Below are 27,372 nucleotides of genomic sequence, written 5' to 3'. Positions count from 1 at the left end.
ACCGTTACCCTACCCCTGACGGCCCGCAAAAAGCCCTCGGACACTTGCTGAACCACTGCAAGGTACCCGAATCTGAGGTTGGACGAAGTACCTAGGCAGTCATTGACAGTGGCGGCAAACCTCCTTGTCACAGCAACGGTACCTACGTACGGCCATGGGTATCCGGATTCCGAGGAAATTCTGCGGTTAATAATAGCATCCTCGACTGCTATAGTACCGTTTATTGGAGATGAGTCCTCAATGTTTCGAATGCGAGTCGGTAGCGATCCTGTCGCACCATGCTCCCCTGCCAACGCGGAGGAGGCAACACGAAAACCGCTGCCGCGGTGTCCCCTTATATCTTCGAGTGTCACCACGCATCGGCCGACAGTTTCGCGCGCTGCTTCTGCTGCTCGTCATATCTCTATCCTGCAGTTCCCAGGCTGCCCCCGTATCCGCAACGGAAGCCTATGGTGATCGACCGGCCCTGCTCGTCGAAGACGACCTTGCCTGGACAGGATCGGCGTTATACCTGGATCTCAGCCCACCACCCACCGCGTCGCGATTGATGCCTCCTCTAAAACGCGACGACGATGTTACCCGCACACCCTCTGCAACTCTTTCGGAACGCGCCATTACAACAGACTCTGATGGCTCTGGCACCGGATTCAAAGTCCCCACGGCATTCGATACTGGCCTATCAAATAATTTCACAAACTCATGCGCAAACTTCCTTAATCGCCTACGTCAGAGTCAGGCATTCAACGACTGCCACCCATTCTCCTTGCTATTGCAGGTATGGTACTTCAATAATACGAGAGAGAAGAGTGTGGCTAATCAGTACCATGCAGACGTCAAGCGGTTTCTTCGACGCCTCCAAATCTACACTACGCATCACACAGACTCTCGATGCAACCTGTGGAGTAAACGCAGCACAATGCAAACCTACCCTGGATAATTTCGCAGTGGAGCTGCTATCGGAAATGGCATGCAAAGCCGATTACGACACCGACAATCCCCTGGTGCTACAGGCTTACAATGGCCTCGTTGCATACCAACCGTCTTACCAAGCAAGCTGTTTGCATGATGACGAGGGAAATTATTGCTTTGCGAACGCCGTCAGCAACATGTCATCACCGGGAGATGCCTACCCATACTACCTACCCATTGGCCAAGAACTTCCCGGCGGATCAAGGCCAACCTGCAACTCGTGTTTGCAACAAGCAATGGGTGTATTTGCCACGTACAGCAACAACGCAACACAACCTCTTTCAAAAACCTATACCTCGGCCGCTCAGCAAATATCAATAGCATGCGGCTCGACGTTTGTCAACGTCACGGCCGCCCCACTCAAAGGGGCTGCATCGACGACGACCACCACCACAATCACACCCACGATAAGCTTGATCTTAATGTTTTTACTTTACTTCTTCCAGTGATGGAGCGATACCCTATACATTCTATACTTGTAAATACTTTACCTTAGTTATTATTGATATCAGGATCGACTGGTCATTAGCGACGGCGCTTGGGAGGATTCTTTTTTGGCCGTCTTGGATTGTTGCAAACCTGGCGGGATAGTCATGGGGTCCTCTGGCCCATAACGTTGGCTTTTGCCGCGATCCGGCCTGTCGAGGCACGACGAGACACTTGGACGTGTACACAGTTCGCCATGAGTGAGGCGTCTTTTCTGTACACCAATAACATTGCACAGACTGTGATCGAATGATCAAAAGTCAGCTACGCACAAAGCAGTTTTTTGAACTCGTTTCACGAATACCAGTATCGAGGGCTTGATTAGTGATTGGCTGTGAGTCTGTCGGTGTAATATGAAGGGCCATGGCGCAACCCATGAGCCTGGGATTCTTGGTCACCGATGCCACATACCCAGGTAATCTATCCGTCACGATCGCGCCTTTGGGTCCGCTCCCGCTGACGATTTGCCTATACCCTGTCCCCGTTGTTGTCATTTCGTTTCGGCCGACGCACTTGTTTCCGAAGAGAAGGAAATTACAGCATAGCGCGCGATGGATATGGTGACTCCATGTAAGGCGGACAAGGACAATATGTGGATCTGCGAACGTCACACGTCAGCGCATGTCCGGCTGTGGGTTTGATCACCTGCTCGGCATGTCTTCTCGATCTCCTCCGAACAAGCCTGAAACGTGGCGGACCCTGGTCACGTGGTGATCAGCCTTGCGGGGTGCCGTGATTTGACAGAAAGCGGTCGCCTGGGACGTTACACATCAACGTTGTGCTTCAGCTTCCCGTTGTCGGACCTTTTGTACAACGTCGATAACATGCACTTGATTTGCGCTATGGACTTGATTGCGTCCATGTCAAGACCGGCTGTGGTAAGGAATTGCCAGGTCGGCCGGCATGCCCCGTGGACCAATTCAGCAGAACAACGTTGGTTTCCCGCGCCGCGGTGGAGCTGTGGACTGTCCTGTCATCTCCAACGCCCTCCATCCTTGCATGGATGATCCGCGCAGCCCTTGGTCGTCAGCTGTGCCAGGCCAGCCTCTTCCTGGCTCTTATGTCAAACACTTCATGCGTTTGAAAGGCCCGACCAGTCTTCTGCCAGCCGTGTCCCATGCACTTTCTTGTACCTGAGACGTCCAGCTTCGCCGCGAGAGTTTGCTATGCGTGTCCCTTCCACTCCTCTCATTCCCTCATGACTTGTACTAATTGACAAAGTCGATATTAATCGGGCAGGCCTGTCTCTTCATCTTGCTTCACGGCATAGTCACTCTCTTTGTTGCCACCACGCTCCTTAGACACATTCATTATCGACGTCTCCTCGAATACTTTTCATACATCCGACACCGTTCCTTGACCGCTACCTCCACTTGAACTAATACACGACATTCCATATCTCGACCCTACGATGGCCGACGTCATGGCTCAACAAAGCATGTTATCTGCGCCTGCATCCAGACAAGACATCGTCAGCGCACTACTTAACGACTATGGCAACTCTTTTGGCCGAGGCGACGCATCTCCTTCAACGTGGTCGCCCGTACCTGCGGACAAAAAGCTTCCTGCGCCGCCGTCACGATCAGATAGCGTCGCACGTGAACCGCTTCCAGCTGCGATGAGAATGGAAGCAAAGTTTCAGTTGAGAGGTAAGCAGAGATCACACAAATTCTATTATAATGGATTGCATCCGTGTTTGGTTATTCATCAAGAGCTCGCTGGTACAGACTGTGTGTCATATTGCAACCTCGATTCCGCATGCCAATGTGCTGTATGCGTGGTGATACATCATCGTTGCTTTGTCGTCGCTCAGAGAGCCGCATGGACAAAGCCATGATATCATATACCTGGGCGAATGGTGCTAACAGAGAACAGATGACCAAGACGCACCTGTTCTCCCAAGGAGTCCGGTGCCAGGCTCCCCACCTCGACCAAGGAGGAGGATCGAGTCACGTAGCCTATCTCGCGAATCTAAGCCAGCATCTCTCAAGCTTACCATCAGCAACGGTTCAACAGCGACTGTGCCCCCTACCCCAGCATTCCCAGCACGATCAGAGTCTCTCCCTTCTTCAGCAATAGAGGAGAAAGATCTTCCACCTCCACCACCTGCAAAGTCCGAGAGGCGGAAGTCGGTTAAGCAGTCTGATGCGGGAAGCCAATCGTCAAGGCCAGCGACGGATCTCGCGAGAAACGATTCGCTTCTTTCCCAAGGCGAAAGCAGAGACTCTACGGAGACGTCTACTACAACCACATCATCGGTTATTGGGCGCAAAGCAGTACCAGACCAAGGTCTCAAAAAGTTCAAAAGTCTGGCAGAACTGAATAATGGACCGCGAGGAAGGAAGGGCGCTCCAATGCCCCCCACATCAGCGCCCAGAACCTTGAGCGTCGATAGCCAGCGATCAGATGCTGTCTCAAGGAAAGGCAGTGTCGACAGTCAAGCAAACATGCCCGAGGCTGCCGCACCTCAGCCCGCCGAAAAGCTACGAAAGACGGAAGCAGAGCTCCCACCGACACCGGAGGAAGAACAAGACACCAGGGTCCCTGCACCACCTAAGAAAGTCTTCACGGGTCTTCCCTCAAACCCTCGTATCAAAGCCCCGGCATCGCCCCTTCACTTCCGCGGCAAAAGCAGCACAGGCTTCAATGTCTTGAAGGTATATATTTGCCTCCCCTTTCCCTCTCCAGTACTTGTACGATAGTTGTCGTACTGCGTTGCAATGTTCGCAAACTCAAGGGTACCTGGATCCTGTTCCAAAAGAAGAATACTGTTTGCTGACTGAGATCTCGTAGGCAATGAGGCCGGCTCCTCCAATCCCCACGATGGAATTGCACACCATTACGCCTGAGATGACACCTTCCCCGACGTTGAAGCCAGTCCTAGCAAAGAAGGATGCTGAGATCTCTCCGGTTTCCCCACTGCCACCACCAAAAGATGAGAGGCGGCCTTTTAGCTTCGAACCTGCTGTTGCCACCACTGAGACCCAGCAAAAGTCAACAGAGCAGGAAGAATACCTCGCAATGTCGGAATTACCACTTCAAAGCACCACTCCACCAGCTGAGACCCGACTACCCATGCGCACCACATCACTAGACCCACCCGAACCATCCCCGGGCTTCCAACGACCCACAAGTGCCCCATCATCCCGCCCAACATCATCCGACCTCCAAGATTACAACCTCTCCCCCTTCCCAGGACCTTCCGTTCCAACATCACCCGTTGACGGCTTGCGCACAGAGCCCACAACGCCACCCACACCGCCTCCCTTCGAGCCCCTAACCCGCCGACCAATCCCTTTGCCCGTGTCTTACATTCCACGTATCACGCCCGCACAACTCTCCTGCTACACAAGACATTGCCACAACATCTGGTCTAACAATATATTCCAGCCCATGGGCTGCATGGTGTGCCATGAGAACGACAAAGATAGGAAGTGGGCGTGTACGTGGTGTCAGTTGCGGATTTGCCGTAGCTGTAGTGAGGATCTGAGGGCGATTCCAGGCAGAGACTTGGGAACGCTGATACAGAAGAGAGAGAAGGGGGAGGTCATGGCGCCGGGAATGAAGCTCAAGGAAGACAGGTTTACGATGGTTGTTGAGGACATTGATGGGGAGGAAAGGGGAGAGGGAATGGATAGTGAAGGTGTTGCGTAAGGTTTCTTTGGGTTTGGGTTGGGTGTCCGGTTGTCTTCTTCCCACGCGCAGTACAGGCGCGCATCGGATGGATGAATTGCTTCATCACATGATATCACATTTACGCAACGTTGGAGTTGGATGGGAAGTTATACCTAGAATGCTGCGCATCGTTTAGCTAGCTTGGCGGCCTTCACGGCAAACTTGATTACCGTATTGACTCAATGGTATCTTGCCGAGCCAGTGTTGACTTCGTCATCTTTCGTACATGTTCTACTTCGTCTCCTTCATCTCCTGCAGTATCCTCACAACCTGGGGTAGAACCTTCTCCGCATTCTCACTTAAGCGCGCAGCTTCCCGGCCAGTATTGGTGTCCGCGACGTTTCCAAAGAAGGTTTCCTCGCCCCGGACACCACCCATGTTGAGTATCCCAATCGGCATCTGCATGTCCTTTGCTTTCTTCACTAGCCGCCAGGCAGAGTACGTCGCAAGACTACTTCCAATGACGAGTATCCTGCCTGCTGCATCGACTGCCTCTTCCGCAGCGACTTTTGTGGCAGCGGGTATAGACTCGCCGAACATGATGACAGCAGGCTTCAGCACTCCGCCTTCGCTCGCCGGGTCCCAGGCGCCATCCTTGTCGACTTGTACGTGGACCTTGCCTCCGTCTGCGCGCTTTGGCGGCTTCTCCAAGCACGTCGGACACGGAGGGTATCGGAATGTGGTGTACGGGGCGTTGGGCACGTCGACGTCACCATCTGGGTTCGACTTGAGCCCTTTCTTGCGGCGCTCGTCGGGGTTCTCGGTGTCTAGGGCGCCCGATTCGATCATCTCGGCGAGGAAAGCGGCCCAGGAGGGGTTCAGGGTGGTGAGTTGGCTCTGGAAAGCCCGGCGCGAATATTCGTTGCGACAGGTGAGGCAGACGAGGTTGCGCAGGTAGCCGTGTAGCTCGATGGTGGAGAGGTCGGGGTGCGCCGTTGGGTGGAACGAGTCTACGTCTGCTCAACTCGTTAGCATGCTGTGACGTTTGCCAGGGAGAACCTACTCTGCGTGATGATACTTCCAGCAACACCCATACGCCCCAACTCGCCACAAGCCTCGTGGGCCTTGTTTGGCTTGGCCTTCTCTAGGTTCGTCCAGCCGAGGAAACTCCTCGCCCAATACCTCTTCCTCGCTTCGTGGCTGTCACAGAACTCGTGAAAGTAGACGGGCCGGTACGTCTTGTTCAGTGTGTAGGTGCCATTTGTGCCTCTGTAATCGGCCAAGCCAGACGCTACCGAGATACCTGCCCCCGTAAGCAGCAGCGTCTTGCCCGCATGCTCGCCCCGACCAAGCCGAGTCGAGAAGCTCGATTGCGCCGCCCTCGAAGGCGCACCGGACGTGGACAGGGACGGCGACAAGAAGTCGACCAAAGCCGCGATGGCACCGCTCGCCGTCGTCGCGCTCGCGGGAATCAGCTTAGGTGCCGGGAGGGGATCGGTATAGGGAACGCGAAGCAGAGGGGCTCGGGGCATCGCGCAATCGCACACGCTCAAACATTGTAATTTCTCGCGTCCACCTTCGCAGAAGCCAAAGGGCGGATTGGGGGCCAGCAAGCGCGCGTGCGGCCAAAACGGTGGTTATGTCATGATACGTTTTTAGCGCGGCACCATCGAGGTCCGGGGCCCGAGATGGATTGCTAGCCCGCGCGTGCGCACGAGTTTGTCGCGTGGTAAGCCGACGGATAGCTATCGTGCCGCTGCAGGAATACGTATATTTGGGGGCTGCAAGGTGCTGCGAGTTTGTATTGGGAGTTTGCGGGGTGGGGTAGAATATAGGTGCAGTGTGAGGCTGAGTGCATGTGGGGGGCTGTGCTGTAGCTGTCACAACAACGGCTCAAACTTGAGAATGAAGCGCTCGATGAGGGCTACTGTCATGACTCGTGGGCGATCACAAAATCGATGCAGCCGAGTCTCTGTGATTGCTGGTAGGCTGAGATATGTTCAGTAACGGATCGGACTTGCTCCGGATGTGTGACAGTATGACAGCCATTGCGAACCATGGCCGCGACGTGGAATAAAGGGATGAAAAATGTAACATTGACAAGAAATATATGGCTACATCATCGATAAGGGCCCTCTCCATGCCCAAGTGTTACCATGAAAAGCATGTACTGGAAACTTCGAAAATGAAAAACGCCAATTAAGCCTTCCTCGCATACCCGGTCCAGATGGGAATGAATGTCCGGCTCCTCCTTCCTGATTACAGTCCTCCGTGCGAATGTCGTAGGTTCAAGGGGTATAAGGTGACTGCCAGTACGACTGGCTATAATCCATCATCGAGGTGATGCGTGCCTGAGAAAGCCACCAGAGAGGTTGCCCGTGGTATCGACTGTCTTCAATGGGGGGGTATTGGGACAAAAAGAGACTGCTTGCCGCTTTTAAGGTAAGCTGAGAGTTCGTAGCGATCGTGACAACGAGATGTAAAACAGATATGAGACATTGAGAAAGAGTCAGCCGGCTGGCAATGACACTGCGAGATTATTGCTGATGCGGGAGGTGATGCGAAGCGTATTGCATGGGCTGCTGCATAGTCTGCTGCATCGGTGGTTGCATTTGCTGTTGCATTTGTTGTTGCATCGGCTGTTGCATGTGATGTGGGTGTTGTGGCATTGGCTGCAGCATAGACTGGATGCTCGGTACCCGTTGCTGATGTTGGTGTTGATGTAACGGGTAGCTTGGGTATGCGGAGTAATGATTTTCGGGAATCGTAGACATGCTATGCATTTCCACATGGGGATCCTCTTGTTCTTCTTCCAGGTCAGAAATGCCTACGCCACTATCTTCATGGTCGTGGTAGGTACCATTCTCGAGCTTCTTTTGTGCCGACCTAAAGGCCTGAGTGAGGTTCTTGAGACCCTTCTCCATGCACTGAGTAGAGTCAACACCAGGTGCTCCAAAGAGTACGAAATCACGCATGACATACCTTTGTCTCTACCAATTGCCATTTCTCTCCAACTCGGGCAGCCAACATGCTCCACATGTCCCTTCGAACTTCCATATAGGCTTGCGCTAGTACGTCCAGCTTCACGCCGTCCCACTGCTCCGCATTTTGCCTCTCCATCAACCGTTCGTGCCGTTTGCGACAGGCATTTGGCGTCTTGGAAGGGAAGTGCTTCGGTCCAATCTGGTTCCAGTTGAGGCCTTGAGCCCTGGCCTGAATGAGCGTCTCATCATCTCTAGCGGACCAAGAGGAACTGCGAGTTCCGCCTGCGGCCGATGCGGTCGACACGGAAAGGCGGTGCGCCGGGCCCTTTTCAATCTTAGGCATGTTGACCAGTTGAATGAAAAGACTAGTAGGACAAGAAAGTGATGACGAGAATGGAGATAGGAAAGACGCGGCGAGGAGGAAGATGAGAGCAATGGAAGCGACCGAGTAGCGTATTATGATTAGGGGAGTGTTGGCGTAGGCGAACGAGAGTGACGGATGAGGAACGACAGGTAGGAGATATCCTTGCGAGTAGAAATGAAACAACTGCTGTTCGTACCTTTGGGTCTGTATTGTCTGAGGCTCTATCAAGGGGGCATGGCCAACATCTTTATACAGTGAGCCGCATACAGAGCCTCCATCCACGACAAAGACCAGTAGGCCACTCGGAGAATTGTTTTGAAACCAGGACATGTTTCTGTAATCGCCGGATCGATCTTCATCTACCGAGAACGGCATGTGCGACTAGGCGAAGAGGAGGCTGTTCACTGGGTCGTGGCTCCAAGCGCCATGAAAAGGGACCAGGGCAGGCCCAAATTGGGCCTGTGAATGGCCGAAGCACAAACCGTGAGCGGTTCGTCCCTCGAACAAGGAAGGGGGACTATAGCGGAAGCGCCTGTTTGAGAATATCCCACTGTGTTCCCTGATGCGGCTGTGTCTAAGAATATCCCCGCTGGCGAGTGGTGGAGGGGCAGCGATGGAGGGGAAAGGGCGGCTAATCTGATTCGGCGAGCGCATAAGTAGGGCCCAAATAAAGACCTTGGCAAGCGACACAAGGGCAAGGGGTGCCTCATCTGGTCGAACACCTGTAGGATGTCGTAGTCATCAATAATCAGTAGGGCTGAGCTCGGGGACCTGCAGATAGATGCATGTGCAGAAACGTGGAGTGGAAGGTCAGCAACCCGTTCCAAAGACGTTTTCGAAACGGCGCACTGAGCTCAGGGAGTTCAAGGGAACCTTGGAGGGCTTGAGAATAGCCGACCTCAAGACGCAAAAAGAATATGCGGCCGCCCGATAGCCCGCGAGGCGCTCACGACAGGCGCGGCCACTGGATGGGCGAGTGTGGGTTGTGGGTCTCAGCAAACACGAATTCACATCACAGCGGGACCGCGGGAAGAACCGAAAGCACGTTCTGTCCAAGGCTCCCATGAGAAGCGCCCGCGAACTGCTGCCGGCCGTTGCTGTGCCTCTGACGAACTGGAGCTTTGGAGATCAATGCCTGACGTGCTGTAGCAGTGTTTCGCAAGTGCGGTACCGCGTCGCTTGCAGCTGCATCGGATTCGACGGCACCTGCAACGCAGACCTGTGTGGGTGCAGCAATGCCGCGCTTTACTATGTAGGTATTCTAAGTAAGGGCATAGCCAAGCCGTAGATGACTAGAAAATGCGTTTCGGTAGTGCATCATACAAAGAATTTCTCGGTTCGACAAGCGGTCATGTCGTACCAGAGAAGCGTTCGTCTGACGCTGCAGCGTGCCCAGGTGGCCTTTCACACAGCCCCAACCTCGGCATCCGAACTCACCAGAATCGATAAACAGCATGCACCAAGCCTCCTCACCCCAACATCGTCACTCATTGCAATTCATTCACCATTAAACCGCGGAAAGAGCACTCCGCACCGTGTGCCCGGAGAATAGCAATAAACATTCTGGATCGAAGTTGGGTATGGTCCATTAAGAATAGCAACTGCTCAGTACCCCAACGAATGTGTTTCGGTACCCACCCAGCTGGTCACTCTGTTGAACCAACTGTCGTGTGCCCCGATGGTCCCGAGGTCCTCTCCGAGTATACTGTATGCTTTACAACCATCGTAGCAGGCGCGTTCGCTTGGTCCCCAACTCGCTGAACATGTCGGATCAACTTCGGGCTTGCATAGCTACCAGACCCAAGTCATTCGCGGAACTTGGAGTTCCGCTATGGCCTTTTGCTTTCGTTGCACGAACATTCGAAAACGTCCAGCCTGTGAGCCTCAATGCCACAGGCGGTTGGGCGACTTCTCATGACTTGAGTACCTCTGGCGTCTGATGATTTGATAATCACGTCGTAGGTGCTCATTTTTGTGAAGCGAAACATTGGGTTTGTGTTTACCGCTCAGCATTTCAAAGGGGCAAGGTTACTCTTCCACGGCACCGCTTCAGTTGTCTCCCTACTCGGCAAGATTTGCCCCGGGGCCTTGATCGATGACTCGGATTCGAGTCGAGCCAGCAGCCCGGTTGGTGTATGCTAAGATCGCATCCAATACTCCATCTCGGTACCTGCTACTTTGCATAATGCCGGTGTGATTTGAACATGAGATCATAGGTCCACACGCGCGGTGGTTGGCGGAGAACAAGCTCGATGGGTGTGCCGGAAGCAGAAAGGGGATACGCCAGTGCAGCCGAGGTCGCCTTGCCCCTGTCCATCATCACGATCCTCCTTGTCGTCTTCATCTCCACCCCGCAACCCCTTCATCCACTGTCCGAGCCAACGGGTATCTTGACATGTGATGGGACCGTTGATGTGGCTGAAGACGAATACATTCAGCTACGATCATGGCTTCGACGCAACGTGCCGCATGACTGCTATGGCTGCACGTGGCGCATTGGACAAAGCCTTCGCAATCTACACTCGATCAGATCGGATCGTGGTGCACCTATACAGGCAGCTTGTAGGAGACCGCCAGCTTGGCAATACAACGACTTTGTACCCCAGTCTTGAACTTAGCACTCTACACGAGATACGAAGATCGATTCAAGACCAATCACTTTGAATATACATTAGGCATGTACTTTTCTTCGTGAGCGAGGACGTTTCTCTTTGTACTTTCTCTGTTAAGAAGAGTTGGGTTGTCTCAGGCGTATGGCGCTGCCCCTAGCGGTTGTGTAACAGCTGCAGTCCCTTCCGAGATTGTCATGCGCCTTTTGAGCATCCGATCATTAGCCGGCCTAAATCCTTGACCCCAGCATTGAGCCTTGACGCACGACAATACTACTCGGTCTTATGCCTGTTTCCGTCATGCGCGTTACCCACCGTGTCTATCACTATACAACACCATGGCTAGTGCACGCTTAGTTTTGGTAGAAATGCGATATCCATACCGGCTTGGTGTTGCGGGGTTGGATTTGGCTCAAGCAGGGGCTCTTTATACAAAGGACCGTGATCTCCTTCCCATGCCTAGTTGTAGGCTACCGTCCTCCTTGACGCTCACTCGCTGATCTACAGTCATTCCTTCATCATGATTCCCTCTCTTGTCCTATGTTTCTCTACACTCGCCGCTGGTGCTGCTCTTCAGCGACGTGATCCTGTTCCAGCTGGATATGTTGCGGCACCATATTACCCAGGTAAGTTATCGGAGATAACATCGACCGACTAGTTTTGTACCGAGCATAGCGATACTGATTCTACATAGCTCCCCATGGAGGATGGGCATCGGACTGGACTGAGAGCTACCGAAAGGCATCTCTTCTTGTTTCGAACATGACACTTGCCGAAAAGACCAACCTCACAGCCGGTAGTGGAATCTTCATGGGAAGATGCGTCGGAAACACAGGCAGCGCAGAAAGAGTAGGCATCCCTCAGCTCTGCTTGCAGGACGGACCTCTAGGTGTCAGAAACACGGATCACAACACTGCCTTCCCTGCCGGCATCACGGTGGGAGCCACATGGGACAAGGATCTTCTCTATCGTCGTGGTGTTGCGATCGGCGAAGAGTTCCGTGGCAAGGGAGTAAACGTTCATCTCGGACCGTCGGTCGGTCCGCTAGGACGTAAACCGCGTGGCGGTAGAAGTAAGTGCATCAACAGAAGCCAGCCTTGATGTTTGAGCTAACAGAGACAAAGACTGGGAAGGATTCGGCTCAGATCCTGTTCTCCAGGCTTTTGGTGGAGCTCTTTCCATCGAAGGCATCCAGAGCACGGGCGTCATAGCCACAATCAAGCATCTGATCGCAAACGAGCAGGAAGAGTACCGCATGTACAACCTGGTCAAGCCTGGCATTTCATCGAATTTGGACGATCGCACGCTTCATGAGCTCTATCTTTGGCCATTTGCTGAGGGTGTACGTTCCGGCGTTGGTGCCGTCATGATTGCTTACAACGCTGTCAACGGAAGTGCATGCTCGCAGAACAGTTACTTGATCAACGGTATATTGAAGGAGGAGCTTGGGTTCCAGGGCTTCGTCATGTCTGACTGGCTTGCTCAGATCTCCGGTGTCGCTTCGGCGCTCGCAGGACTTGACATGTCCATGCCTGGAGACATCCACACCATTCCACTCTTTGGCAACTCTTACTGGATGTACGAGCAGTCGCGTGCCATTCTCAACGGATCTCTCCCAGTGGACCGCTTGAACGATGCTGTCACACGCATTCTTGCCACCTACTTCAAGATGGGCCAGGACCAGGACTACCCGCGACCCAATTTCGATGCCAACACTCAGAACGCCGAGGGTCCTCTTTATCCAGGCGCTCTTATCTCGCCTCAAGGTATCGTGAATGAGTTTGTGGATGTTCAGGGCAACCATGCAGAGGTCGCTCGTGAAGTGGCCCGCGATGCTATCACACTCTTGAAGAATCAGGACGGCTTGCTACCTCTGTCTTCCAACGGTACCCTGAAGATCTTTGGCACAGACGCGGAGAAGAACCCCGACGGGATAAACTCGTGCGCGGACCAAGGATGCAACAAAGGCACACTAGGAATGGGATGGGGATCTGGCTCAGCGAGATACCCCTACATGAACAGCCCGATCGACGGCTTCAAGACCCGTGGCGCCAACTATCAGTTCTTCAATACGGATTCCTTCCCAGGAAACTCGAACCCATCGCCGAGCGACACTGCCGTCGTCTTTGTGACTGCAGACTCTGGCGAAAACTATATCACTGTTGAGAACAACCCAGGAGATCGGACTTCTTCGAACCTTAACCTATGGCACAATGGCGATAAGCTTATCAGGGACGTAGCAGCCAAGTACTCCAACGTTGTGGTTGTGGTACATACCGTCGGTCCCATTCTCATGGATCAATGGCACGATCTACCTTCGGTCAAAGCCGTCCTCTTCGCCCATCTGCCTGGCCAAGAAGCAGGAGACTCACTGATGCAGGTTCTCTACGGCGATGTGTCTCCATCAGGCCATCTGCCGTACACTCTCCCCAACTCCGAAGATGATTACCCCCAGTCTTTGAGCCTTGTCGGATATCAGATTGGGCAACCACAGGATACCTTTACCGAGGGTCTCTACATCGACTACCGTCACTTCCACAAGGCCAATATCACACCTCGGTACGCCTTCGGTCACGGACTCAGCTACACGTCGTTCTCATTCGCCAACGCGACCATTACTCCAGTAACTCGGCTTACAGCCGCGCCGCCAGCTCGTCCCGCGAAGGGCGAGACACCCACCTACTCAACCGCCATGCCTCCGGCTTCCGAGGCGTACTGGCCAGAGAACTTCAACCGCATCTGGCGCTACCTCTACTCGTGGCTCGACAAGAACGATGCCGATGCCGCAGCCAAGATTGGCAACTCGACTTCGACATACCCATACCCCACGGGTTACTCAAACGAGCAGAAACCTGGTCTACCAGCTGGTGGCGCACAAGGAGGAAACCCCGCTCTATTCGACACGGCATACGACATCACCGTCATCGTCACCAACACGGGAAGCCGCGCGGGCAAGGCCGTCGCACAACTGTACATCCAGTTCCCCAACGAGAGCACAGTCGACACACCCGTCATTCAGCTTCGTGACTTTGAAAAGACGAGGGAACTGGAGGCCGGGGCTAGCCAGACGCTTAGTCTGAGGGTCACAAGAAAGGATCTTAGTGTGTGGGATGTAGTGTCGCAGAACTGGGTGATTCCTGCTGTTGGCGGTGATTATGGAGTCTGGATTGGTGCTGCGTCGGATGATTTGCATCTGAGGTGTGGGACGGCGAGTGGAAGCTGTGAGGGTGATTTGGACAGTCCTGTGTAAACTGCGTTTAATGTTCTGAATTCGATACCCATTCGATCCTGCTTTACCAACATGTCCGGCTGTTCAAGCGCTGCTCTATGCGTCACGTGTGTTTAGGTGCGGGCTCGACGAGGATTGAGAAGGAGGATCATCGCTGATTGGCCACAGCCAGGAAATTACGAGGGAATTGCGCCCGTATGCGACATGATTGGCGTGGCACTGACATTTCATCCGTGGCATTCGCGTGCAGCTGCCAATGGCATCGGAGCCTTTTTCTTTTTCTCTCGTGGTGCCGACGGAGATAGTCGTTGTCGGCTGCCAGACGATGCGGCATTTACAATGAGCGGTGTGTGCAGTGAAGGGAGGACTGGCGGATGTGCAGCGAGAGGCTTCCAGGGGCTGAGGATTGAATGCGGAGTCGAAATGAAAGATTATACAATGCATGTGCAGTGCGCACTGTTGTGCTGTGCTGGGCGAGGGCGAGGCCAGACGTCACTGGAGCTATGATGCTTTGGGCAGTTGTCTTGGTTACTCGGGAGCACCAGCGACTCCTTCCTGCTCGACCGACGTCCCCAGGGGTTCTCCATTGTCACCGCCCTTGTTCCTGAACGCGAGTTGATTAGCATTGTCCATTGTTGTAAGTTGCAGCCTCCCTGTGCAACGCCCGAGAACCCTGTCGCGCCGCCGTCACTGCGTGTACATAAACAAATTGGCCGGGTTTCAGGCGCGGCCACGGCCATCTCCCACGTATCCTATAACCCTCTGCTCCCACGCCCGCCGCCCCAGCACCACTGACGCTCGCCTCGTCCCCCTGCAGCCATGTCCAACGGCGTGCGCAACCTCCGCGCCATGTTCGAGAACGGCAACGCCGCTGCCTCGCCTGAGCCCCGCGGCCGCTCCCCGACAGACACGGCAGCCGCGACCGACGGCGGCGAAGAGCGTCCCAAGTCCAAGGTGCGCGCCTCGTTTGTCTCGGTCGAGCCCACGCCCGCCCACGCCTCGACCGACCTCGGCCAGACCAAAGGCACGCCCTCCAACAGCGTCAACGCGACCCGCCGCGAGAGCTTCCGCGTGAGCCACGACAGGACCGACGAGCTGGCCGAGCTCAAGAAGGTCGTCAGCGAGGAGAAGGAGCAGCGCCGCCAGAGCATCGCCATCCCCGAGGCCGTGCCCGAGCAGGCCGTCGCGTCGCGCGAGTCCTCCATGCCTGCGCCGCCCATCCGCGACGACACACCCACCAACATGCCCAACCTGGGCTCCATCATGAAGGGCTCCGACTTTCCGGAGTCTGCCGCCGCCGACATCGCTGTGCCCGCTCCGGAGCTGGAAGAAGTGCCAGTCGACGAGACACCAGCCGAGTCCACCGAGAGCGCTGTCGAGACCGCGCCAGTCCCCGCGCCAGAAGCAGCACCTGCCCAGCCTGCCGAGAACCCGGACAAGGCTACTACAGGCGCGCAGGAGGATGTCGCCCTGAGACCTGCCGCGCCCACCGAGGAGGCTGTCGTGGACGAAGACAAGCCTGCTCTGCCGGACGCTGCCGTCGATGACGACGCCGTTGTTGCTGAGGAGAACGCCATCGCAGAGGAGGCCGCTGTCGTCGAGGAAGCTGCCATTGCAGAGGAAGCCGAAGCTGTGCAAGCTGAAGCTGCTGCCACCGAGGAGCCCTCTGCCCCGGCCCCAGCCGCTGCTCAGCCCGCCGAGAATACAGACAAGGCAGTGACGGGTGCTCAAGAGGAGCTCGCTCTACGACCTGCTGCGCCTGCCGACGAAGCCGCTGTTCCCGATGCGACCGCTCCTGCGCCGGCTGAAGCAGTAATGGCCCCGAGCACCGAACCTGCTTCAGAAGCAGCCACACCTGTTGTAACCAAGGCCAAGGCCAATGGAACTCCTGGGCTCAAGAAGCCCGAGATCAGGAAGCCCGCTGCCATCTCGACTGCCAAACCTGCCAAGGCTCCCGCCGCCCCTGCCAAAAGCCCGCTACCTAAAGCAGCACCCAAGACCCCTACGAAACCCAAGACGGCCGCACCCACCATCAAGCCTAGTCCAGCTGCAAAGACCACAAAGCCCGCAGCCCCCAAGGAGCCTGTCAAGGCCCCCGTTGCCAAGGCCCCCGCAGCAAAGGTTCCAGCCGCAAAGGTTCCAACTGCTAAGACCAGCCGCACCTCTCTGCGACCTGCAACATCTGCGTCCTCAGCGACGGCACCCACTGCTGCCGCTGCCTCCAAGACCAAGCCTGCGGCCGCACCTGTGGAGAACAAGAAGCCTGCCATTCCCAAGCCCGCCACTTCCGCCCCCCGCAAAAGGTATGACAGAGCCACGTGGGACAATGCGCCAATGCTAACAACGCTACAGCACGTCCCCAACAGGCTTTAAGAAGCCAACCCCAAAGTCTCCTACTCGTCCAGTCGGTTTACCAACCCGTCTGACTGCGCCGACGGCTGCCTCGGCTGCCAAACATGGCGAGGAGCCCAAGGTCACACGCAAGCCCTCCACCAACACCCGTCCTACACCCAAGGCCCCGGCACCAAAGACTTCGCGCCCTTCCATCGCACCCCCTGCGCCCAAACGACCTGAATCGCGCACCTCAACCGCAAGTGCTGCTCCTAAAGGAGGCTTCCTCGAGCGCATGATGCGACCCACGGCCGCCAGCTCCAGCAAGACACACGATAAGCCCCATGAAAAGCCGTCATCACCACCGCGTAAGGCTCCTGCCGCTTCCAAGATCGGCACTCTACAAAAGGGGAAGAAGAAGGCGGAAGAGGTCGTGTCCAAGGCCAGAGCAGTGGTTACGAACGGAAATTCTGAGGAGCACAAGGATGGAGATGAGCCCGCAAAGGAATCTGAACATGGCGATCGGACAACCGAGGAGCCTATCGCCAATGAGCCAACACACGAATCGCACAAACCAGCCACTCCAGTTCAAGAGGTAGACTCGTCAGTTGCAGAACTCCAGACACCCAACTTCCCAGAGGAGACGGTCCGGTAGACGAGGGCCATTATGCCTCTGACCTAGGCGTATACATTTCTCAAATCGTATGTATTCCTGCAACACTTGGTCAAGTCTTAGGTTGCCGTACCATGCCATCTTGCACAACTATGGGCGATGTTATGTGCGCGGAGCTGTATGGCTCCCATCTTCTTTCACTTCTCAACAGCATTTTCTGGAGCGATTGTTTGGCGTAACTGATATTTGGGCGGATACCTAAGGACATGGAGCGGAGGTGGGTTTGGATAGGACTATTGCGTGCATAGTTGTTCTTTAGCGATAGGCTTCGCAGAATCTGGCAGACATCACTATTAGATTACAATCCCATTCTTCACTCCAAGATGGCTTTCTGTCTACTTGTCCACTCGTGCAATGCCTATGGTAGGGTGGGCGGGCACACGTCGACACGTGACTGGCACCTCCGCCGAAACTCCGATGGCCCAACTTTTTCCTGGCGGGCAATTCGACATTGCGAAGCGACAGCAGACCCCGCGTCGCCCCTTTGTTCAAGATGAGGGTTCAGTCTCTTTTCCGGGCGCAAGCACTTGCCACGAGCAGTCTTCGCTCTTCAGCACGCTCGGTTGCGACGCCTTCACGATGCGCTCTTTCGACCATTGCGGCAACGCGCATGCCCTATACCAACGGCACCAAGACAGACACATGGATAGGGGCCCACACCACGAAGCCACAACGAAGATGGCAGTCTGCGGCTGCGCAAGTGTATGTGCTGCCATGTTTGTTCTGTGACGGCCAGAGAGCAATGGAAGGCTGATTGAACGTCATAGGCTGGAGCAAGCAAAGGAAGACCCCTCTACCTTGACGCAAGAGAAAATCGTCGAGAACCTAGACCCTGTCGAATGGGAGCGACTATCGCGAGTGCGAAACATCGGCATCGCAGCACACATCGACTCCGGCAAGACCACCGCCACCGAACGCGTCCTCTTCTACACCGGCCGAATCAACGCCATACACGAGGTACGCGGCAAAGATGCTGTGGGTGCCAAGATGGACTCTATGGATCTCGAGCGTGAGAAGGGCATCACTATCCAGTCTGCTGCGACCTTCTGTGACTGGATCAAGAAGGACGATGAAGGAAAGGACCAGAAATACCACATCAACTTGATTGACACTCCAGGCCACATCGACTTTACAATCGAGGTAGAGAGAGCACTGCGAGTCCTTGATGGAGCCGTCATGATCCTGTGTGCTGTCAGCGGAGTGCAAAGTCAGACCATCACAGTCGACAGGCAGATGAGGCGGTACAACATTCCAAGGATTTCCTTTGTGAACAAGATGGATCGTATGGGAGCCAACCCGTGGAAGGCTGTCGAACAGATCAACCAGAAGCTTCGCATACCGGCTGCGGCTCTCCAAGTACCCATCGGCCGCGAGGATGGCTTTTTGGGTGTTGTGGATCTGGTCAGGATGAAGGCGATTTACAACGAAGGACCCAAGGGCGAGACCATTAGGGAGACCGACGAGATACCTGCGGATATTATTGAGCTCTGCAAGGAGAAGAGGCAGAAGCTCATCGAAACACTTGCAGATGTCGACGATGAGATCGCAGAGCTTTTCTTGGACGAGCAGGAACCGACAATTCACCAGATCAAGGCTGCGATTCGACGAGCCACCATCTCCCTCAAGTTCACCCCGGTTATGATGGGCTCCGCGCTTGCAGACAAATCCGTCCAACCAATGCTCGACGCTGTTTGCGACTACCTACCAAACCCCTCCGAAGTCGAGAACATGGCACTGGACAAGAAGCGAGCAGAGGCACCGGTCAAGCTGGTATCATACAACTCTTTGCCATTTGTCGGTCTGGCTTTCAAGCTAGAAGAAAGTAGTTTTGGACAATTGACATACATCCGTGTGTACCAGGGTACGCTCAGAAAGGGAATGAATGTATTCAACGCGAGGTCAGACAAGAAGGTCAGGATACCGAAGATTGTGCGCATGCACTCCAACGACATGGAGGAAATCCAGGAAATTGGTGCTGGAGAAATCTGTGCCGTGTTCGGTGTTGACTGCGCGTCTGGAGATACCTTCACTGACGGTAATCTTGGATACACCATGGTAAGACTTTAAGACTATTGTTATCATATCTTCAAGCTGACACGATAGACCTCCATGTTCGTACCCGAACCCGTCATCTCCCTATCAATCAAGCCCAAGCACACCAAAGATACACCCAACTTTAGCAAAGCCATGAGCCGCTTCACGCGCGAAGACCCTACATTCCGAGTCCATACCGACCCCGAATCGCAAGAGACCATCATCTCCGGTATGGGAGAACTACATCTGGACATCTATGTCGAGCGCATGCGCCGCGAATACCGCGTCGAGTGCGAAACCGGACAACCACAAGTCGCCTACCGCGAGACAATGACCAAGCGCGTCAACTTCGACCACACGCTCAAGAAGCAGAGTGGTGGGTCAGGAGATTACGCGCGAGTAGTCGGCTGGATGGAGCCAAGCGAAGCTGCTGGTGAGAACAAGTTCGAGCAACAGATTTCCGGAGGCACCATCTCCGAGAAGTTCCTCTTCGCCTGTGAAAAGGGCTTCATGGCCTCCACGGCCAAGGGCCCGCTTCTCGGCCATAAGGTTTTGGGTACTTCCATGATCATCAACGACGGAGCCACCCACGCTGTCGATTCCTCGGAAATGGCCTTCAAAATGGCCACCCAGCAAGCTTTCCGCAAAGCTTTCCAGGCCGGTGCGCCTCAGGTACTTGAGCCGCTTATGAAGACGACCATCACGGCGCCGAATGAGTTCCAGGGTTCTGTTGTTGGTCTTCTGAATAAGCGCAATGCTGTTATCAACGATACGGAGATTGGTCCGGAGGACTTTACTGTCTATGCGGATTGCAGTTTGAACAGCATGTTTGGCTTTAGCAGCCAGTTGCGTGCTAGTACGCAGGGTAAGGGGGAGTTTAGCATGGAGTTTAGCCATTACAGTCCCGCGCCGCCGCAGCTGCAGAAGGAGCTTGTGGCAAAGTACGAGAAGGAACAGCAGGCTAGGAATGCGTAAGATTAGCCTCCTAAGCTCAATCGGAGTTGAAACAGGATAGGGACCGTGGAAAAGCTCGGTGTTGGTACAACGAGCTCCCTGGATGATTCGAGTGCTGATGACATACATCGATTTATCTACATTGGCGGACGTCTGGCGTATTCTTGTGGGATTGGTAGAAAGGTGTAGAAGTATTGTACATGTAATGTTGTAAACAACACCGCCATATGACGACGAATGATATCCCCTCAACAGCTCCATCCAGCTCCATCCAGCTGCTTCTCCGTCTTCTTCTTCAATTCAACAAACCCAGGTAGAACCAATGTAACTTACCCCTTCCTCCAAAACCTACTCAACGTCCAACCCCGGCCTCATCGTCTTCCTCACAAACGCCCTCCTAATCGCAAGACTAACCTGCGTCCACCCCACCACTTCATTATGCCCTCCATACCTCACAACCTCCAACTCCACCATCCTATCTCCCTTGTCGTCCTCGACCTTCTTATACGCAAAAGCACCCCTCTTGACCCTATTCGCCCCTTGAATCGTTCTCCTCTCCTCCTCCGCCACAACCCCTTCTTCCGTCAACATTTGCGTAGCCAGTGGCTGGAACAACGCTTCAGATTCCCAGTACGTGATATCCTGGTCGTTTCGTGCGTGCAGGAGAGTAATGTGGAAACCGGACTTGTTGGCTGAGGCGGTGGAGATGAGGGCGCGTAGGCGGGTGAGGGTGGGCCAGTGGTCGACGATGCGAGTGGATAGATAGTTTGCTATCCTGGGGTAGCCTTGCAGTGGTTTTAGGATGGGGAGAACGCCGCCGATTTTGTAGGTCTTGAGGAGTTGGGGGAGCGAGGTGAAGGGGGCTACTAGGACGATGCCGGCGAAACCTTCAAAGTTACGGGATGGTTTGAATGTTACAGATGGGGATGTAATGGCCAATGGGAGGTGCTCGGAGGTGGAATTGGTGAAGTAGAGCGCGCTGGCGGCTGTTACGGCGGTGCCGAGGCTCTGGCCCAGGAGAACGGTGCGTGTGCTTGAATGAGAGAGGTCCGAGGTGATGTATGAAATCAGGCTTAAGGCGTCGGCTATTAGACCGCTTTCAGTGGGGATATGCGGGGAGTGTGTGAGCGTGGAGAGACCGAAGCCCCGGTAGTCGCAGGTTACGAGGTGAGTTTTTGGGATGCCAGAGACGGAGCGGTAGGTTGAGGGGCGGTAACCTTGGGCTATGTGGCCAGCGTTCTGTTTGGGTGGATTAGAATGAGTGATAGATAAGCTGGAAATATTAAAAGGGGTTAACGGTGGATGAAGTGACGGAAGAATGAGAGAGAAACCATGTAAAACTAAGAAAGAAGAGTCGATATAGTCTGAGATGAGAGTTTGAGATGTGATAAGACCAAAGACTCTGGAAAGAAAGGGACAGCATGCCAAACCAAAAGTCAAGAATCGAAAGAAAGCACAACCTACACCATGAAAGTTGACCACAACCCTACTTTCCGGGTCGCTGCTCAACAGCTTCTCTCCTATCGTTCCCTTCAACTCCTCTGCAACTTCCCCCGAAACAGCAGCAGTAAAAAGCTCATGTTCATTCTCCAGATAAACATCTAGAGGAAGTACATGCCAGCAAAAGAGCTTCTCTTGATCCGCTGTAGTAAGCCAAAAGGGTTGTACTTGCCCCTCTACACATGGGTACTTAGTACAGCGATAGAACAAATCGAGGAAGAGTTACAGATGCACTTACTCGCAAAGCCGAATTCTTCGGGATTCGTCACGTTGTGGTAGAACCCCGTGTGAAATTTATGGGCATAGAGAGCGCTGAGAAGACATTAGAATCGACTCCAAACGTCATCTCATCTGTCATGATGAGAGCAAAACGTACTGCCTTTGTACCGTGGGATTGACCAATAGGCCCACAAACGCGGCCCAGACAATGCCTAGAATGGCAAATGTCCAGTACGCTTTTGTAAAGATGGCTTTGAGGTTGGGCATGATTTCAGTCACAGGACGTGGTCTTGCGCTGCCTAGATACTTTATACTGTCGGGAATGTCGACGCAGAGAAAGTACTGCGACCGTAGCACTGGACTCAGGTAAAGCAAAAAGGATTATGGTGACGTTGCGGAAATGGAACGCGCGAGGGCACAGATGCATGGAGATAGGCAACTGCGGGTGATCTAACCGGGATAAGCAGGCCGCAGCGAAGATCTTGGCATCGGAGTTGAGCGATGGCAGCTCCAGATCTCATGTGTAACGAAGAGCATGCTTCAGACAATACCGCCTCACGTATCTCGCAACCGTATATCAATGACACGCGATACCGGAGCAGAATGTGTGTAGTTTGACGCTAAGAAATGGGTATCATTTGTACTCATACACACCGCAAGACTATTCCAAGATTTCCACAATATCGGCACACGATCAGACGATCTCATACAAGACTCTTCTTAGGCCGTCCAGCTTTCTTCTTTTCTGCCATACTACTGGCAGACCCACCCATCCCTCCCATGGCGACGTCCTGAGTCGGCGTTGCAACCGCAGGCGTCACGTCGCCGCTCCTAATCCTCTTCTCTGGCAACTCATCGCCGTCTTTGGGCAGTCTGAAGGCTAGATATGTCTCCTCTGCCCTTTTGCACTTATCAAACACCTCGTTCATGTATTTCTCCACGACATGCGGTGGTCGTATCGAGCGCGGCAAGGCGCTTGCGATTTCGTCGCCTTCATCGTGCTCGATTAGTAGAAGGACAGTAACTGGCTGGTAGAATTCAATGTTGTCTATCTCATTCATCTCGTCGAAATCTTCGATTCGCTGGGGCGGTTTAGGCGGCACGAAGGTTGCCGAGGGGGCTGATGCGGCAGGTTGTGTGGACGCAAAAGCAGGGTTTGTGGGGCTGGGTGTTGGTATGATGGCGTTCGGTGGGGGTGCGTCAGGTATAGCATTAGTCGCAGTACCGAGAGTCGGAATCGGCGTCGGCATTAAGTTTTGAGCAGAGGCAGACGGAGGTTTGACGACTGGATCCGGCCTTGGCTTCATCTTGGTGATGAGAAAGGACAGCTTTGCGCCTGTGCCATTGGGAAGCCATTCCATGAAACTATACGAAGGGAAGTAAAACTTGTCTTCGCTGCCATGGACAAAACTGAAGACCAACGGGCGATATGTCGTCCTCGGGGGTGGGTTGTAGGTCGATAGCTGCGGCGGCGGGTGGTATTGCGGCGGTTTGCTGAAGTTGTTCGGATAGGGTGGATATGGCTGTTGTGTAGGCGAGGGTTGCTGCGTCTGTCCCTGTGGCGGGACCGGACTGTACGGCTTGGGCGTGCTGGGCTGCAGAGGCTGCTGGACTGGCTGGACTGGGCGGGGAAGCGGAGGAGGAGCTGTGTGTTTCGGTGCTGGAGGCGGCGGCGGCGGCGTAGGTTTGGGGGGTTGCGTTGGCGGAGTTGGTTTGGGCGCTTTTTCCTCCTTCTGCCTGGCCAGAATCGCCGTCAATTCGTTGATGTGTGTCTGGAAGAACTCGAGCTGCTCCTTGCTTGCCGAGCCAGCGGCGACTATCTTCATGACAGCCTTCAGCTCGGGATCTGTTCCTGCTCTCGCGGCGAGCATGTGTATGACGGGATCGGGGGCGGGGGCTGCGGGGGCCTGAGGCGGAGGCGCGGCCTGGACAGGTTTGGGGGGCTGGGGTGGGCGTGGCTGGGGCTTCTGCTGTATGGGCTGGCCACCCTGGTATTTGGTGTGTTGGTTGGGCTGGCTGTGGTTTGGCCAGGGAGCATAGGGCGATGGCGCGGGAGGCTTTTTCTGTGCTGGTCTGCCCACCTCGCGCGGGCCGTAGAGGCGGATAGGCAGCGTGTGCGGCTCTATGACGAGCTTCACGCTCACCCGGTCGGCACCGACCTGGGGGAAGTTCTTGAGCAGCTCCTTCTGTCTCGCCGTCTTGGCCTTGTCCTCGTCGGTGCGGTCGGCCAGCTTCTTGGGCTGGTTGAAGTGGGCATGGAAGGTGCGGAAGTTGGCGCCAGACAGCCAGACAGCCTTGGAGCGCTCGAAGGACGTCTCGAGGACGCGGCTCTGCTGGATCGTCTGCCATTCGCTCGATGGAAGGTGGAGGGGCTGTGGCTCGCGCAGTGTGGGCAGCGGCGCGCCGTCGACCAGCTGGAGGGGCAGCGTCTGTCGCGGGGGCAGCGGCGCGCCCTCAGCAACGGGCGTCGAGGGCGGCGCGTCTTTGACGGCGAGGCTGGTCCGCTTGCGCTTCAGGGCGGCTTTGGCGGCTTTGGCGGCTTTGGCGGGCTTGTCGTTGGGCGTGTCGGGGGCAGCCGGGGCGGCGTCTTCGCGGGCGCGCGCCCTCGTCGACCGTCGGGGCTCAGACATGTCGTGTGCGGGTCGGGGTCGGGGTCGTGGCCATGGCCATGGTGTCGTGCACAAGGCTGTTGCTGTTGCTGCTGAGTTGCCCTGACGCGCTCCGGTGCAGCGGCGCGCTAGCCTCCGGCACTCCAGGGCTGCCTCACGCTCGCTGACGGCATGCGCTGCTACTTCGGCCTTGGCTGCAGGCTGCGAGATAAGCCCGAGCCTCTGTCCACAGCCCGGGTCGATATCCTTGCCTTCATGCAGCCTGACTCCGCTGACTCCGCTGCCTCCGCTCGCCTCACGCTTCAGTCCAGAGCCATGTCATGTTGCAAGAAAGCAGACGAGCACGGGAGTTGGTGGTGGAATCAATCAAATTGTGCCTTCTACTATCTAGTCGCACTAACCAAAAGAGAAAAGGAATGTGCCCTCAAACTAGAGAATGGTCCTGCTTCGCGCTTTCCCCTTTCTTTCAATCTGTTCTTCAATCGAGTGCTTCCCGCTCAACGCAGTCCACCCCAACATGCATGATGCTGCAGTAGCGACGCGAAAGCTCGCGCATTAAGCCTTCGCAGCATCCTTCCAGCGGGGCTTCAGCACAACTCTCCACTTGCCATCATGGAACTGCATCGTGATGAATTGCCGGAGTTGGATCTGCTGGTATCCAGCCTCCTCGAGAGCAAAGCGAGAAAGAAGATTGGCCGAGACTGTGCGCATCTCTGCGTATGCGAAGCTGGCCATGCATGTTAGTGCGCTGCTGCAGCAGAAGATGAGGGGGAAGGTAACATACTTTTGTCCGATACAATTGTGTCGGCCGTTGGAGAATGGAAAGTAAGCATCCAGACTACAATCTCACGTTAGAAAATGTCCACATCGAATCTCTCGTCTCATCACCAAGGGCGACTTACTCAGGTTCGGGTGCGTCCTCTCTTTCCTCACCTTCCAGCCACCGCTCCGGCCAGAACCTCTCCGCCTGAGGCCAGTACCTCTCATCACGATGGAGCGCTCTGTAGCTGGCCGACACAATCGTGTAAGGCGGAATCTCGTTGCCGTTGATGTTGTGGCCTTGGTCTGTGGTACGGCGACCCAGTTCCGAGGCAATGGGGTTCATACGCAGGTTCTCCTTCAGACAGGCTTCGAGGTAGCGATATTGTGGGTCTGTGCGCACCGTCTTTGAGTCTAGGATGGGGTCATTGGGGCCAAGGACGGGAAGAGAAGCGAGTAGCTTTTCGAGAGCGGCGGGGGTTCGTGCGAGTTCCACAAACAGGCATGCCATGGTTCCTAAGGCGCCTCGTTAGCTACTATGATGCGCGGTGGAGAGGGAAACTTGAAGGCCGCAACCTAGAAGCTAAGGAGTGGCAATGGGGCATGGACGAATCTAACGTACCAGACGTGGTTTCCGATCCAGCGAGAAGGAGCTCAGACATCTGATCGATGATGTCCTGGTTCGACATACGCTCTCCCGTGTCTGGTCGCGCGCCCTCGTCCAACATGTGCTGGAGGACATCGATGCGTTTCCTGTTCTCGTGTCCTCCCTGAGCTGCCGCGCGTTCGTCGACGAGTTCGCAAATCGCAGACGTCATCTCCTTGGGCCAATCAACCTCCCACTCATATCCCATGCGCCTGAGGAATCTCTTCACAAAGACCAACCCATACCTCTTCGCCTGACCATTGAAGATGGCGTCGGGAATCTTGCTCCAGCGCTTGTCCCTGCCGGACAACAGCTTGCTGGGATCGAAGATCTTGTCGATCTGCCCGAAGCCCTTACCAAATGACGACTCGCCCATGATGTCTAGCGCAAGACAGTGCAAGTCACGCATAAGGTCAGTCTCGAAGTCGCCGTTGGGGTTGGACTTGGCATCTTGAGCGATAGCCTTGTTGACTTCAGTGTAGTAGTTGCTGAGCAAGATCGATGTGCACGCTTTGAAGAACGTGTCTAGCTTGTCGACAGAAGAGACAGTGAAAGCTGGGCTGAGGAACTTCTTGAGGTTGCGGTGGGGAACGGGGCGGCTATGGGTTTTCGGCGTCAGCTACCGTCGTTTTCGCAAGGAAATACGGGAGACTGATACTTACATCTCTCCAAAGAGACCGGGACTTTTTCTGTCTCTCGAGATCTCAGCATACATGGTAACCTTGGGTAGATCAATCGTGAGAAGAATCTGCTTCATAGCTCCCTTATCAGATATCCAGAGCTGTCTTGGTCCCAAACGGATGACATCGCCGTACTGCTTGTGCATCTTCTCGACATATTCGTGGATCGTGCCACGAGCGAAGAGCCATCGCAGATGCAGGGCCGTATAGGGCGCATACCACGGTCCGGGGAAGCGCTCAAGGCCAGTCTTTTTCGTAACAGATCGAAGGTAAGAAAAGCTGATCACTATGGCCAAGAGACTTGCGACTATATTGCGCGGGTGCATCTCGATGGTGGAGAACTGCTCTGCAGAAGGGAGAGAGTCCATGGTCGGCATGAGATGCCATGGAAAAGTTGGAGTAGAGACGTTCATTGTGAGCGATCAAGGTAGATACGATGAAGAGGTATGAGATGAAGCGTTGGATTAACGGCTCCTAACGTGGAAGTGGCGTCTTATAGTCAGGTCGTTTGATCAATCGCTATAATACTCTCCCGAAGTCACTCCCCCTGCGATCCCGCCAATTTCACGCACGTTGGGGATCGCCGTGGTTAGAACCTGGAGACCCTCAAAGCTAGGTTGATACAGAGTCCCCAGACGATTGCCATACACTAGTTGCTAGATCGCAGGCTGATCAGTGGAGGGTAAACTAGACCCCCACAAGTCTGGTACC

At 54.8% G+C, this 27,372-nt stretch overlaps 9 protein-coding genes across 9 annotated transcripts; 5 read left to right on the top strand and 4 right to left on the bottom strand.

The window, feature by feature from the left end:
* Positions 1-229: 229 nt before the first annotated feature.
* On the top strand, positions 230-1,418 carry J4E79_000343 (uncharacterized protein; the record flags this gene model as incomplete). The annotated part of the gene is made up of 2 exons (XM_049349260.1): positions 230-775; positions 831-1,418. 2 exons carry the CDS (start codon positions 230-232, stop codon positions 1,416-1,418), a joined length of 1,134 nt encoding a protein of 377 aa, XP_049216047.1.
* A 1,448-nt stretch (positions 1,419-2,866) lies between these two features.
* Positions 2,867-5,109, top strand: J4E79_000342 (uncharacterized protein; the record flags this gene model as incomplete). Its single annotated transcript, XM_049349259.1, has 3 exons — positions 2,867-3,104; positions 3,331-4,112; positions 4,249-5,109. The coding sequence occupies 3 exons, from the start codon at positions 2,867-2,869 to the stop codon at positions 5,107-5,109; spliced, it is 1,881 nt and encodes a 626-aa protein (XP_049216046.1).
* A 252-nt stretch (positions 5,110-5,361) lies between these two features.
* Positions 5,362-6,602, bottom strand: J4E79_000341 (uncharacterized protein; the record flags this gene model as incomplete). The annotated part of the gene is made up of 2 exons (XM_049349258.1): positions 5,362-6,086; positions 6,134-6,602. The coding sequence occupies 2 exons, from the start codon at positions 6,600-6,602 to the stop codon at positions 5,362-5,364; spliced, it is 1,194 nt and encodes a 397-aa protein (XP_049216045.1).
* A 1,005-nt stretch (positions 6,603-7,607) lies between these two features.
* J4E79_000340 (uncharacterized protein) lies at positions 7,608-8,397 on the bottom strand (the record flags this gene model as incomplete). The annotated part of the gene is made up of 2 exons (XM_049349257.1): positions 7,608-7,997; positions 8,053-8,397. 2 exons carry the CDS (start codon positions 8,395-8,397, stop codon positions 7,608-7,610), a joined length of 735 nt encoding a protein of 244 aa, XP_049216044.1.
* Positions 8,398-11,547: 3,150 nt separating this feature from the next.
* On the top strand, positions 11,548-14,277 carry J4E79_000339 (uncharacterized protein; the record flags this gene model as incomplete). The annotated part of the gene is made up of 3 exons (XM_049349256.1): positions 11,548-11,653; positions 11,722-12,099; positions 12,152-14,277. The coding sequence occupies 3 exons, from the start codon at positions 11,548-11,550 to the stop codon at positions 14,275-14,277; spliced, it is 2,610 nt and encodes an 869-aa protein (XP_049216043.1).
* A 798-nt stretch (positions 14,278-15,075) lies between these two features.
* J4E79_000338 (uncharacterized protein) lies at positions 15,076-17,242 on the top strand (the record flags this gene model as incomplete). Its single annotated transcript, XM_049349255.1, has 2 exons — positions 15,076-16,559; positions 16,609-17,242. 2 exons carry the CDS (start codon positions 15,076-15,078, stop codon positions 17,240-17,242), a joined length of 2,118 nt encoding a protein of 705 aa, XP_049216042.1.
* Positions 17,243-17,753: 511 nt separating this feature from the next.
* On the top strand, positions 17,754-20,269 carry MEF1 (Elongation factor G, mitochondrial; the record flags this gene model as incomplete). The annotated part of the gene is made up of 3 exons (XM_049349254.1): positions 17,754-17,962; positions 18,028-19,315; positions 19,364-20,269. The coding sequence occupies 3 exons, from the start codon at positions 17,754-17,756 to the stop codon at positions 20,267-20,269; spliced, it is 2,403 nt and encodes an 800-aa protein (XP_049216041.1).
* Positions 20,270-20,596: 327 nt separating this feature from the next.
* J4E79_000336 (uncharacterized protein) lies at positions 20,597-24,597 on the bottom strand (the record flags this gene model as incomplete). The annotated part of the gene is made up of 5 exons (XM_049349253.1): positions 20,597-21,487; positions 21,713-21,924; positions 21,987-22,060; positions 22,125-22,309; positions 22,678-24,597. 5 exons carry the CDS (start codon positions 24,595-24,597, stop codon positions 20,597-20,599), a joined length of 3,282 nt encoding a protein of 1,093 aa, XP_049216040.1.
* A 534-nt stretch (positions 24,598-25,131) lies between these two features.
* Positions 25,132-27,029, bottom strand: J4E79_000335 (uncharacterized protein; the record flags this gene model as incomplete). The annotated part of the gene is made up of 5 exons (XM_049349252.1): positions 25,132-25,303; positions 25,361-25,414; positions 25,479-25,851; positions 25,958-26,580; positions 26,644-27,029. 5 exons carry the CDS (start codon positions 27,027-27,029, stop codon positions 25,132-25,134), a joined length of 1,608 nt encoding a protein of 535 aa, XP_049216039.1.
* Between the last annotated feature and the right edge of the window lie 343 nt (positions 27,030-27,372).

Source organism: Alternaria viburni (assembly GCF_023758015.1).
Source record: "Alternaria viburni strain BMP 2772 chromosome Unknown scaffold_1, whole genome shotgun sequence".
Lineage (NCBI taxonomy): Eukaryota > Fungi > Ascomycota > Dothideomycetes > Pleosporales > Pleosporaceae > Alternaria > Alternaria viburni.
The sequence above is the reverse complement of the archived record's forward strand: the minus strand, read 5'-3'. Positions and strand labels throughout refer to the sequence as shown.